At 45.4% G+C, this 14,426-nt stretch overlaps 1 protein-coding gene across 9 annotated transcripts in view; it reads left to right on the top strand.

The window, feature by feature from the left end:
- The window catches only part of Ppp2r2b (protein phosphatase 2 regulatory subunit Bbeta), a 404,023-nt gene that overhangs the window by 360,245 nt on the left and 29,352 nt on the right, over positions 1–14,426 (top strand). For all 9 annotated transcript variants that reach the window (XM_052742109.1, XM_052742105.1, XM_052742104.1 and 6 more), the window contains one exon: positions 8,485–8,649. In XM_052742109.1, the coding sequence (XP_052598069.1) occupies positions 8,485–8,649 (165 nt within the window). The remainder of the gene's footprint in view (positions 1–8,484; positions 8,650–14,426) is intronic.

Raw genomic sequence — 14,426 nt, 5'->3', positions numbered from 1 at the left:
CATGGCTACACTGAGGTTGGGTCAGTGGGTGAATGACTCACTTTCTCCCTTTTGTCTTCCAACTTTCTGAAGAGACTATCCCTTATAGTTGAGACTAGTCTGAAACAGGAGACAGGGAATCCCAAGGCCAATTTAACGAAGCTAGCATTTCCCAAAGCCATCAGAGTAAGTGTGCCATAGAAAGAGACAAACACACAGCCTTTGGGGGAAGACAACTCTTCCCCTGTGTACATGAGTTTCTATGTTCAAGAGCATTTAAGATTCTATAACCGGTCATATTTGTGTAGTTGATTGTTTTGCTCTTTTGGCTTTTTTTGGGAGTGGGCCACCCATCTTCCAAATAAACCACACATGAAGGCTTATTCTTAATTATAAATGCCTGGCCTTAACTTGGCTTGTTTCTTGCCAGCCTTTTTTTTTAACTTAAACTATCCCATCTACCTTTTGCCTCTAGGCTTTTTCCTTTTCTTACTTCTGTATATTTTACTTTCACTCTTATTCCATGGCTGGCTGTGTAGCTGGGTGGTTGGGTGGCTGGTTCCTGGGGTCTTCTCTTTGTTCTCTTGTTCCTTCTTCTTTCTTCTTCCAAATTTCTCCTTCTATATTTTCTTTCTGCCAGCCCTGCCTATCCTTTCTCCTGCCTTGCTATAGGCTACTCAGCTCTTTATTAGACCATCAGATATTTTAGACAAAGTAACACAGCTTCACAGAGTTAAACAAATGCAACATAAACAAAAGTAACACACCTTAAAATAATAGTCTACAACATATTTGAAATTTAAAGTTTTAGCAGCTTATCTCCAAATGAGTTTATATAGTAAAATCTATATTCAACCATGCCAATGTAACCAAACACATAATATGTGGCATGTGTCCTCCAAGGAGGCACAAACAGGAAGGGTCCCTGCAACTGGACAGTTTCATGATGGAAACAATATTTGAACAGACTCTTGGATTATAAATTTTTATAACACAATTTTAGGCTTTTTAAATATACCTAGAAAGAGTCTGTGGTTGTGGGGTTTTCAAAAGTTCCCCAGTCATAAAGGGTGTTGCAATAAAAGTCTTGTAAAGCACCCTGTAGACTTAATATGGCATCATGCATCTCTGTCAGTCCCTGAGCCTGAGCCTAGCACATAGCAAATACTCTGTGGATATTTGCACACTGACTTTTTAAGCTCCTAGAAGATGAATATTCCCTGAAGTCTGCCTCAGAATCCCCAATGCCTTACCGGTGCCCTTTTAGCTGATAAAATTGGGAACTTTGTGATCACTGCTTAATAGTCAAGGATCAAATTTGAATCTTAAAAAAGTAAAGATCTCATGGTAATGTGTGTCCCCTAAAAGGGGGTCCAACTGTAATAGTCTCAGAGGTCAAAGCCAACATACAACTATTTCCCCACTTCAGAACCAGAAGACTTTCTAGAGCATGTAGGCAGCCTCTGCTGCTTTTGAAATCCAGTACCCTCAGCCAGTAAATGTAGCATGGCCTATGTGTGTAACAACTCTGCAAGGATCTTCAACTCTCTTGTCCCTGCCTGACTTAGCCAGGTCTTGGGGAAAAGAATTGTCAGTATCAGAAAGATCAGTGCAGTGAGTCAGAGGCACTCGTGAACAGTCGCTTTGACCCCAAGACACTGCATGGAAATGGTTTTCTTGGATACATGTACTTCCTTTAGAAAATGGGATTCTAAGATGAAGAGGATTTAAATACTTTTTCTCCATTATCTCTTCTAATAATTAAAAATCCTTAGGGATTGTTAATAGGATTCTATTCATGTGAAGGCAAATAAATTGAACCCCAGAGAGATAAACTGACTTTCTCAAGTTCTCTCAGCTAAATAGAAGAAATGAAAATGGTCTCCCAGCTACATTTGTTACCATCACCGTACTTATCAGTGTTTTCTTGAACTCTACCCCCTGAGCTCAGCTGTCTCAGCTCTCAGGGATGACTCTGCATTACTCTAAGCAAAGAAGCTCCTATTGTTAAGGCCTGGTTGTTTCCTTGGTTTAATAGGACATATTCATTGTAGAGATCTTGGAAAAATGAAATAAAATAACCAATAACCTCATCACTGATGTTGCCTCTCAGTTGTGAGAATGCCAGCTAATTCAGCCATATTAGTTGAGGAAAAAAGGGGGAGCAGGGTAAAAAACTAAGAAATTTGAAGTCTTGATTTGTCAGGAGCCTTTCTTCCATTCAGTCTGGGATACCCCACCTTTTGCTCCCCCCATACACACACACACTCATGCACACACACATTCACACTCATATACACACTCACACGCACGTGCACACACAAGCACATATGTACACACTCACACGTGCACATACACACACAGACACAGAGACACAGAGAGAGAGAAAGGGAGTGAGCGAGAAAGAGATCCTCCTCTCTTTCTACTTTCCAGTGACCACTGCCTAATGTAACTGATGTACCTTGTCTGTCAACCACAGTCCCCCGATACAGACTCTATAGGTTGGGATTGTTTCTGCTTTGGTCACTGGCATATCTGCTGGACCCATAAGATTACTAGCAGATTGTCCATTCTCCAGGAATGTCATGGAATAAGTAGATGAGCGGACTCCACTTACTCACAGGTGATTCTCTGACTCTGGGATCTGTTCTCTCTGCAAGACATCCTGTGTTTCCCATCTATTTCTCTTGCTCTTATTCATCATGTTTTCTTGATCAGACTGTAGTATATATTTTGTACCTAATTTTCCTCACCTGAAATAATATATGATAAGCATAAAATCTATCCTAAATATCATTATACTCTAAAATCTTACTATTTCATTGAATGAAAATAGTGCAGATATTTAAAAAAAAAAAAACACTCACGGATACATCCTCATAGAATCATCACAAGTAGCTTCATGTCCCACCTGCCTTGAAGCTCATCACTTCCAGGTATAAGCTTAAACCGCATTATGTTCCTAGAGATACAATTTTGCATGCAGTGGATTTTTTTTTAACGTACTTGGATATTTCTCTGCAAAAATAATCTAATGACAGGTTTTTCATAAGTTCACTTTATCATGTGTTTCTGTATATTTATTTAGGTTACTGTCAGTCTTCATATGTAACCATTGACTGGAGGCAGGGGAATGACAGGTATAGAAAGCTCAGGTCTTCCAAAGGTGGATGGTGCAAATGACTGAAAGCCTTCCCTCTCCCTTCACCACCCAGTCCTGATCCCATCAGCCTATCCCCCCCCCCCACCTCCATCCTACTGCTGGTGTAATTTATGGCTTGGGCTGCTTATTTGTTCGAAGCCAATCCCTGAAGAGGTGACCTCCTGATGTCTTCAATTATTACTTTCAATGATGCCTTAGGCAACTGCCTGGCACAGCAGTGCCCTCACCTTCCCGCCGTCTGCCTTGCAAGCATGGAGCTCAGCTGCCAGGCTGGCTATGCCCCGTCTTATCCTCAGAGCTGTCTCCAGAGTTCCTCCCCACCCCAGAGCCAGATTAACCCCTTTTGTGAGTCGAGGTAATTTGCCTGGGTTTAGCATTAATAAGGAATGCCCCAAGCAGTTGGGGTCAAAAAGAACAGACCTGTCAGGCCTCAGGGTTAATTTAATGGCAATCTGTTGGTTGTCTGGGTTGTATATTAGGCACGATCCCAGTGATATCTTTTGCTGTTTAGTTCTTTGAAACAACAGGGAAATAATTTAGATAGAGTGCTCAAAAGGATCAGATGGAGAAAACTGACTGTCAAAATACATCCTCCCATTTTCCAGAAATACAAGGCACCTTCCATTGCTTAGCGCCTTTTTCCCTCCTTCCCAATATGAAGGGGGAAGCATGTATGATGAAGCCACACATCTCCCTTTGGAACCTGAGAGAGAGATGGCCTGGGTTTCTGGGCATCCATGTGGCTCTCCTCCTGTCTTCCTCAGAAGACATCAAATTTTGCCAACTAGACTCTCTCCCACATTTCTAGAATTCAGCCAAGTCTTCCCTTAGAAAATAGGACAAGAAAGCCCTTGTCAGGTTTTTGTCCCAACTTCTAGTTCAAGCAAATCAATTATATCATAGGACATAAAAATTCTGGTTCTGGAAAATATCATCCTGGAAATGTAGCTGGTGGAGCTTTCAGGGGCATAATTCAAAGGAGATAGAGCCCTATCTGGGAAGCCAGTCATTGTTCCTCTAGAGCCAGATAAACCCACTCAGGGAAACTGGTCTGGTGGGGCCATTCCTCATAAAATGCAGTGTGGCTGCGTGTAAAGAATCCTTACACAAGCCTGAGTGTAAATCCCAGCTCTACCCATACAGTCCTATGGCCCTAAGACATTTATCTCAGAGGTCAGAAAAATGTCTCAGCAAGTCTCTTGCGACTAAGACTGATGGCCTGAGTTCAGTCCCCCAGACCCATGCAATGGAAGGAGAAAAATCAACTCCACCAATGTCCTTTGCGCACCTTGGCACATGTGTGCACATATACACACAAATAAATAATGCAAAGCCACAGTTACGCAGGTGACCTCTGGTAAGCTCATCGGGTTTCAAAGAAAATAAAAAAGCATATGAATATAGAAAAGGAACATAAAGGATGAAGGGTGGGCAGTGGTGGTGCACACTTTTAATCCCAGTACTTGAGAGGCAGAGGCAGGCAGATCTCTGAGTTCGAGGCCAGCCTGGTCAAAAAAAAAAAGATGAGAGGTTGATAGGAACAGGAGGGAGACAGAGGAGGGCGGGGTCAAAAGGAACCTGAATGTAATGAATACATGGATGAAAATGGCAAAGAACAAAAGCTTTTCCTGATTAGAAAGAAAAATTTATCTCATCTGTTTTGTCAGCTGTAAAACAGGATTATTAATGGTACTGACTTCATCTGCCTGGAATGAAGGATAAATGAGACTATAAGACACTTAGCCCAGGCATGCTCAACATCAAATGAGACTATAAGACACTTAGCCCAGGCATGCTCAACATCTGGTAGACACCAGCTACTAGCGATTGTGCTAAAAAAAAGATAGAATCATGGCTTCTTCCCTTGGCCAAACCTGAATCCAACCCAAGCACTGTATCAGGAGGGAGACTCAGACCTTGAAGAATCAAGTGGCTTCTGTTGTTCAAATCTTAAATAGTCTTTTAATTAAAAAAAAAAAAGCCAGATATCGGGGTGAAAGCTAAAAGATCAGAGAAGCAGAAGAGCCAGCCACTAGTTCTTACCTCCACGAAATCCTCAGCCTAAAGAGACTGAGTTCCTGTTTCCTCATGCCCTACATATCTTTTTCTGCCCAGACATCACTTCCTGGGATTAAAGGCATGTGCGCTTCCCAGTACTGGGATTAAAGGTATGTGCCACCACTGCCTGGCTCTGTTTCCAGTGTGGCCTTGAACTCACAGAGATCCAGATGGATTTCTGCCTCCCAAGTGATAGGATTAAGGGTGTGTGCCACCACTGCCTGGCCTCTACGTCTAGTCTAGTGGCTGGCTCTGTCCTCTGATCCTCAGGCAAGTTTATTAGGGTACACAATATATCACCACAGACTTCAGATGAAGGGTGGGTGGGAGGTGGGACAGATCTTGAAACAGCAGACAGAGGCAGATCCACCAGGCACTGCTCCAGGAAGACATCCTCGATGGTGGGAGGATACTCCCGGAGGCACAGACATGCTTAGGCACTTTGTTTTCTCATCTTCTGACTTTGGGACTTTATTTTTAGGTAGGAAAAAAAATAACTGTGGCTGTAGCACCTCCCTCGCCCACACAGCGAAGATCTCTTCCAGGGCAGTTTGTTTGCTGAGCTATACTGATAGAGGCTGAGAAAGCTGACATTAGATTTTCTCTCCTTTGGAAAAAAAGGAAAACATGCTTGCTGGCACCGTATGGTAGGGAGGTACTTTTTGATGGAATCTGACAGCAACTGAACAAGAACCTCTGCTTACCCTATCCAATGGCATACACACCAAGCCCAAGGCGCAGGTCAGCAGCCAGAAAGCACATCAGAGCTGCAGCCTGCAGCCCCTCCCAAGCTGTTTGGGTGTGTGCTCCAGGTGTGTATACCAAATGCAGAGGCTGAGTTGAGAGGCAGTGTTTTATTAATCCAGGAATACACATGCCCTGATAAACCAAGTCATCTTTGCATCTGGTTTTGGTAGATGAAAATGTGCCAAAAGGCAATGTTAGCACAGGCCTGTGCTAATTTTAGAAAGAATGCAACAGGATGCCTAAGAGAGAAATAGCAAGAGAGCACAGCCTGGTGCAAAGCCATTGGAAAAAATCCCATGCAGCAACAGCTCTAGCAGGAACCTAGGTGGTGTTTGCTGGTACATGTCTACATTAGTTAGTACATGGCTACCTAATTGGTGCTACTAGGGCTAAAAGTATGAGCATATTGCGTGTTCATGCCTGTGTCCATGCCAAAGAGGGAGCTGTGTTGCTTGCTTAGGCGAAAGCATCTCTACAATGGTCTGTGTCAAGCTAATGTTCAAAACGTTCACGCAACACGTTTTTTTCCAAAAGCGTGGCACAAAGATTCCTGGCCCACACATTTTCATTTTAATCACTATGTGTTCGTTTTCACATGGATGATGAAACCTATCATTTCATGAATGTTGGCTTAATGCTTAGACGAGATGAAAAAGTGAGGCAATCTAAAGAAAAAACTAGTGATGGGCAAACATCAAAAAGTGGAGTAGTGGAGTCAGGGAAATGCAGGTCCTCTTGCTCAGCTTTGCTGCTCCCCAATATCCACATAACAAAACACAGCTCATCCCCAGACAGAACCTCAGCTCCAGCCAGGAGCCTCCCAGACTCTTGGTAGGGATATGACAGGGCATATGCAAGCCAATTCCTTCACTTCTGCTATGTATCCTTTGGAAAGAATTTGTTTTTTATCTCCACTGAATTGCCTTTATAAATAAAAATCTAAATGTTTCATTCTGATATACAAGGATATAGCTTCAAAATATATATACATATAGATGTATATATATTACATATATATAATATATATGTATATACATAAAAAAAACAAAGGAATATACTGGGGAGGTGGGAACTTAGAGGCTAAAACTGAGTATATCCCCCATGATCCCAAATCCCTCACTATACATAGATGGAATCTTTCTGACACTTCAACTCCCACCCAACACCCCAGCCCTAGCAAATCACAGCTTATGGACTAAAAAGCCTGTTCATCTCAAAGGAGAGAAACTGGGCAATTGTGAAATCTCTCAGGCTTTGCACCTGGAGAGAAGTTCCAGTATTGTCAATCACTAGCTGTGGCTGGTGATTGATGCAGATTGATAGATTGATAGGTAGATAGATAGATAGATAGATAGATAGATAGATAGATAGATAGATAGATAGGTAGATAGGTAGATAGATAGACAGAGATAGAGATAGAGATAGAGAGATAGTGTCTGTCTGTGTATGTGTAGGTGAGTAGTGAATGTGTTCCTCAGCATGCCTGTGGAAGTCAGAATACAGCTTGTGGAAGTTAACTGTCTCCTACTTTGTGGGTCCCAGAGATCAAACTCAGATCAGTCAGGCTTAGCAGCAAGCACCTTCACCTGCTGAGTATCTCCCCAGCCCGTTAGCCTTGTCTCTTGCGGAAACTTCTGGAATGCTCACAGAGCCCCCACTTCCAGCCCTGAAAATGGGTGTAAAGCATGCTATTCATAGTGTTGTTAGAAGGATAAAATGAGACAAAGTTCAGGATATGTGCACTGAGAGGCTCTTTAACAAACCCTCATGAGTGGCAGCTGCTGCTGTTATATGGATAGTTCATGGGAGAGGATTTGCAGCCTGTTGTAGGTTTCATTAATTACCCCAGAGATCCCAGTAAGAGTTCAAATTCAATAGTTTGGCTAGAGTGGGCCTAGCTGGATCCCGAGCTACTGCTGTAGAGTGGGAAACACTCTCAAGTGATCTCATGGCCAAGTATGAGTTTGTCTTCTACATGTCACAGAAGATAAAATAGAGATGGGGGCCGGGCGGTGGTGGTGCACGCCTTTAATCCCAGCACTCGGGAGGCAGAGGCAGGTGGATCTCTGTAAGTTTGAGGCCCACCTGTGCTACAGAGTGAGTTCCAGGAAAGGCGCAAAGCTACACAGAGAAACCCTGTCTCCAAAAAAACCAAAAAAAAAAAAAAAAAAAAAAATAGAGATGAGGAGTCAGGAAACTTAAGTTCATTGGGACAGGGTTTCACAGTGTGGCCCAGGCTAGACTGGAACTCACAGCAATCCTCTTGCCTCAGCTTCCTGAGTTCAGTCATTAGAGTCATGAGCCACCACACCCAGCTTAGACCTTAGTTCTCCCTCTGACTACTGGGCAGCCCCCATCCCTTAAAGTCCCTGAGCCTCAGCTGCCAGAATTTACCGCTGCCTGCTCCTCGGCTAACAGCCTCCCTTTGAGATGCCCCTGTGCATGGTAAATGTTCCCGTAGCACTCACAGCAAGGGCTGCTAAGGCCCCAAACTCGGGCCCCCTTCTTCTCGGTCCTCCTTGACTCGCCTGTGCCAGATATCGTGGACATCAAGCCAGCCAACATGGAGGAGCTCACAGAGGTGATCACCGCGGCCGAGTTCCACCCCCATCACTGCAACACCTTTGTATACAGCAGCAGCAAGGGGACAATCCGGCTGTGCGACATGCGGGCATCCGCCCTATGTGACAGGCACACCAAGTGTGAGTATCAGCACAAGGGTCTGGGGTGAAAGGCGGGGGAGGGGGGGGGAAGGGGTGAGTGCTGGGATTAAGGGCGTGTGCCACTGCCACCCGGCATCAGAAAATTATTTTTATTGCTACTTCATAGCTGTAATTTTGCTACTGTTGTGAATCATAATATAAATATCTGATATGCAGGATATCTGATAGGCAAACCCCCCAAAGGGGTCATGACCCACAGGTTGAGAACCACTGGGTAGGCAAAGCAGGGAAGGAAGGAGGTAGGCGTAAACGCAGGGGTAGGGGAAGTGGGGCACGCCCAATGACTGATAAAAATGGCATGTGGGATGGGGGCTACGGGAAGTCATACTAGGCATGAAGCATTTGTGTTCAGTTTGGGACCTGTTGTGTGTGTGAGGTAACATGAGCTACCTTAAGAGACAGGTTCTCCCTGGTAAGTGAATATGGAACCAGGTGGGTGGACCACCAGCTGAAGATATTTCTGAGGGGCCCTAAGAAGCTGTAATGCCCTCCCAGCCAATGTGACAGATACTAGCCTGGGCTTTAGAGTCAGGAAGGCCCGCATGAGTCCTGAATGCAGAGGAATTAACTGATTGAAAAAATTGCTGAGCCCAGAACTCAAGCTGGAGAATGGACAACGCTCTCGGAGGTTTTTAAGTAAGAATGGTTTAGAATGAACGGTACTTGAGTAGAGCTAAACCCTGGCACTTGGTGCCTATGTGACCTCAGGCAATGCTCCTGAGCCCCACAGTCCTCCCAGGGCATGTGGGCAGAAGAGATCAACAGTGCTACATGAATAAGGCAGTGCTGGTGTCTTCTGAGCATGAGGCGGGAGCAATAGATGGCAACCAGAATGGTTTCCATCCTCCAGAAGCCCCGAAGCCTGTGGCTGTAAGGTAGTCAGAACCTCTACCCTTTTGCCAGGTACAGGAGGCCCCATCATTCACTATTCGTATTCACCAAGCACGTACCATATGCCAGATATATCCAACTCTGGAGACACAAGAATGAGCAAAAGCAGATGTTCTTCTCTCTGTCTCTTGGAGCTCACTGTATTAGCAAGGTCTTGCAGAGCAGGGGGAATGGTGGGTGGCATATGTAAAGAGATTTATTATTAGGAACTGGCTCACATATGAAGATTGAGTCCTGAGATCTGCTGCAGTCAGCAAGCTAAAGTTCTGGGATCGGCAGCAGTCTTCCATTCCACATGCCACCGGGCTGAAGACCCAAGTGCCTCATTTCAACTCCAATGGGTAATCACCACAACCCCCCAAATCAGTCAGGTGGAGAGAGTCAGGTGGACACTCAGAAGAGGACCAACACTTTCTGCCAATCAGCCCTTCGCCTGATTGGATGAGGCTCATCCACATTAAGAGGTCAATATTTATTCAGTCTATTAATTTAAATGTTAAACTTATCCCAAAACACCCTTGCAGAAACACCAGAATGTCAGACCAAGAAGCTGAGCACCTGTGACCAGTCAAGTTGACAGAGAAAACTAAGCACACTGAAGATTAAAGACACCTGCCTCCATTAGAGAATCACAAACAAATAGAGTGTGGCCGGTGTGCTGAGTGGCATGAAAGAGTAGCGTGTTAGGCTGTCAGTTAGCATCGTGCGGACCTTACAAAGCATTGATTACTGATCTGAAACGCAAAGACCAAGGAGTGAGAAGAGTCCAGGGAAGGGTCATCTATGCCCACAGAAGCAGGAAGACTATCAGGACACACACCCAGGAGCCCCCAGGGTCTGCTGCTCTCTCCAACCCTGGTGCCACACACCCCTACAAGATCAAAGTCCCGAGGACAGTCCTTAGGGAGACCCAGGAGCTAGTGAGTGAGTGCATTGCAAGCCTTCATCAAACCTGCCCATTACCCCCTCCAGCCTAGCCCAGCTTTTCACTGCAAGGCACCAGCCTGTTAATCTAATTAAGAAGAAATAGATTCATTTTCCTGACTGGGCCAAAAAGCTGACCTTCTTCAGGGCACACCTCTTTTTGTTCCAAAGCCACCCAGCCCCAGCTCCTGCCAACTGGGGAGGCCTGTGTTCTGACCTCCTGCCTGACATCTCATATTGATTTTCTCCATTCTCCTCCAATGCCAGCCTGCAGTGGGCTGAGGCTCCGGCGAGGTGTGTGAGAGGCACAAGACAGTTCATCAGAGTTCAAAATGAAAGGCAACATTGGCTTTCCGAGATGAGCACCGAGGAGGAGGGTATTTAATAACCGTCGGCGTTTAATCAAAACGCCGAGGAAAACCGTGTTATCAGAGCCGAATATATTAATTTCCATATGTCCCTCACTCTGCATGCTCAGCAGGGGTTGGAAGGGATGATTTGCCCTCTCCCTCTCTATTTTCTGATTTTTTTTTCCATTGCTTCTGACAGCAGTGAGGTGTTTGCATTGGTAGTCTGAGGCGCCTGAGACAAAGGGTACTGATACAGTGAGGCTCTGCTGGGCTGACCCTGCTTCTTTCTTTCCACACACATGTCCTGGGAAGTGGGTGAAGGAACTGGCCAGGTGATATGAAAGCCAGCCTAAAAACTGAAAGAGTTAAAACCCGAGCTCCTGTCCTGCACCCACAAGGATCATCTTCTGACCCCGTCTCCACCCTCCAGGCTCCAGGGAACCTGACCACACTGGCCCTCTTCCTGTACCGCCAACATTTTTAGCCCCTTCCTGCCCTGGGGTTTTTGCATAAGTTCTTCCTCTGTCTGGAACACTCTTCCACCATAACCCTCAATTATCATGTGACTGCTGTGGAGCCAGATTGAGCACTTGTGGGAGAGAGACAAGTAGATGGTACATAGACCTATGAGAGGAGGTGTATTCACTTACCAAAGATGCTTTAGCCAAGTGCCCCTAACCAACTAACAGCAAAATGTTACTGTCTCATAATTCTTTATTTCAATTTTTCAATTTTATTTAGTGGGGGGCATGTGTTGTAAATGCGGGCATGCATATACCACATCTTTATTCATTCTGTTCATGTAAACACTAAGCTCACATGAAGGTCAGTGGACAGCTTTCAGGGGGTAGTTCTCTCCCTCCTTCTACCTGTGTGGCAGGGTCTCTCCTGTTACTTCTACTGCACTGTGCACTAGTCTAGCTGTCCTGCAAGCGCCTGACCAGTTCTTCCATCTTGGCCTCCCATGTTTCCATAGAATTGCTGGGATTGCAGATATGCACTGCTGTATCCAGCATTTTTATGTGGACTCTGGAATCAAGCACAGGTTTTCAGGCATTCTTACCAGCTGAGCTATCTTACTGGGCCCTGACTCAGTTCTCAGAATGGTGTCAGCAGGCAGGAGAGCCATCTTCTCCCTGTGTGTACACATCATCTTTTTCTCTCTCTCTCTCTCTCTCTCTCTCTCTCTCTCTCTCTCTCTCTCTCTCTCTCTCTCTCTCTGTGTGTGTGTGTGTGTGTGTGTGTGTGTGTGTGTGTGTGTTCAAAATCCCCCTTTATAAGAGTCATCTTGGGTTAGGGCTTATCTAGTGATGTCATGTCTAGGAGATCACCTCTTTTAAGCCTCAGTCTCTAAAAACAGTCACATTCTTAGGCATGGGACAAGATAGGACCTCTGCATGTTAGTTATGGGTGGCAAAAATTTGGCTCCTACAGGAGGGAAGAGATGAGAAATTCTGCAAGTGGGCAGGTGCAGGAGCTTCCTGTCCCTTCCTGCGGGCCATTGCTTTACCCCCAGGCAGTAAGGACAGAAAAAGATCCCAGACATCAGGCTCACGCAGTCTTCAGACACAGTGAGCGCAGGAAGTGTGACCCTTTTGAAAAGCAGTGCAGAGATGGAGGACCAAAGGCACAGACCACAAGGACTGTAAGGCAGAAAGGCACAGACCACAAGGACTGTAAGGCAGAAAGGCACAGGACCACAAGGACTGTAAGGCAGAAAGGCACAGATCACAAGGACTGTAAGGCAGAAAGGCACAGACCACAAGGACTGTAAGGCAGAAAGGCACAGACCACAAGGACTGTAAGGCAGAAAGGCACAGACCACAAGGACTGTAAGGCAGAAAGGCACAGACCACAAGGACTATAAGGTAGAAAGGCTTCAAGGTCCTGACTTTAGGGAGAATGCCGTCTGGGAACTTTCCGTGGTCCTGAAGCAGTTTTCCTTCCAAAGAAGATTTTGTTTCAGAGGTTCTAAGCTAAGAAGTCTGTTTCCTGCTCAAAAGTCACCCTTCAGTGACAATAAGTAGAATTTGAGTTTATTAATAAGTCAAACCATGTTAGCAACATAAAAGAAAAAGGGCAGAAATGTTGATAGTAAATTATAAAGAACTTTGTTTGAAAATAAGTCTTCATTATCCGTTTGTCTGAAATGAACGTAAATTTGCATACTAGCTAAAAAGAAAAAAAGAGTCAGGGAAACTCACAATTGGGACTGGGATATGCTGAAGGAGTGGAGAGAACTGACTTTCTAGGGTTCTGTGGACTTGAAGACAAGAACAAGTGAGTTGCCTGTGATGAACTTAGTGAGCTGCAAAGCAGCAAAGTAAGAATGACTGTGCCCAGAGACCATCAGAGACTAGCTGCAAGGAAGGATGCTGGATGGCCTGGAACGTGGGGCTGTCCTCTAGACTGACCCTAGGTTGGAGCTGTACACGTATAATTTAGAGAGAGTCCATAAATAGAAGGGAAGTGCCCTAACTCCACTATGGGATCTGCAGGAAAAAGCAACACTCCCTACACTCCTAAGGGCCCATCAGAGGCACAGGAGGTGTGCCAGGTGGTGTGGAGTCCTGCCTGGTGTCCCCTCCACACAAGGCCCAGGACAGCTTTGCTCTTTTTCCTTCTGGACAGCAGTGAGTGGACTCAGAGACTGGGTCAGGAGTACAAGGAAGACCAGGTGACCACTCTCAGCCTGTGACACACTGGCCAAACTGAGCAATCTTGAGCAGGTTACCTCTCTCTCCCTGTTTTCTCACCTGCAAAAAAAAAAAAAAATGGCTAGTGGTTGTACTTGCCTTGTAGGTAGTTGGAGGATTAAATGCAGTGCCACCCATGAAGCCTCAGAACAGGGTCTGACACATAGCATGGTGCAAGATGGAGATTCTCCTCTCTCTCTCTCTCTCTCTCTCTCTCTCTCTCTCTCTCTCTCTCTCTCTCTCTCTCTTTCTTCTTCTTCTTCTCTCTCTCCCTTTCCTTCTTCTTCCCCCTTTCCTTCCTCCTTCCCCTCCCCTCCCCCACTCTTCCCTACCATGTGTGTCTTATTTTAAAAGCAAAACCAGGAGGATAGGCAGCGACAGTGAAGACGTAGTAATGTCATCAACCATTGTGAGGTTTTACAATGTCCAGGAAGCAAGCCAAATATGCAAATGCGGGCCCATTTCATCCTCATGCCAACCCCGGGAAGTACCTTCTGATAACTGCTTAATCAGAAGTGAGAGAAAGTGATGTAATTGTAGAGAATAGAAGACAAGCATGGCGATGGGTGGATCCAGGCCTGTGTGGTTCGCTGGCTCTTTATCATGCTGGCCTTGTGATTCTCTGTCCATCTCCCCATCACTCTTGATAAGAGCCATGTTGTGTGCTCACTTTGTTCAGGGGCTGTAAGAGCCCTGTGACTGTGTTTTCTTTCCACCCTGACCACCTGGGGGAAAGCATCAGCTTCCTACTACAGGGGATCCATGGAACACGAGCTGAACTGGCCATTCCAGGGTATATGTTCTGAATTCATTCCATGTCTCTCTATAAACAGATATTCCCTGTCCTGACCACCTGGCCCCAAATAACCAACTCAGAGGCTGAATATGAATCATA

Source organism: Peromyscus californicus, unplaced genomic scaffold (genome assembly GCF_007827085.1).
Source record: "Peromyscus californicus insignis strain IS unplaced genomic scaffold, ASM782708v3 Scaffold_17__1_contigs__length_78620276, whole genome shotgun sequence".
Classification (NCBI taxonomy): Eukaryota; Metazoa; Chordata; class Mammalia; order Rodentia; family Cricetidae; genus Peromyscus; species Peromyscus californicus.
The sequence above is the reverse complement of the archived record's forward strand: the minus strand, read 5'-3'. Positions and strand labels throughout refer to the sequence as shown.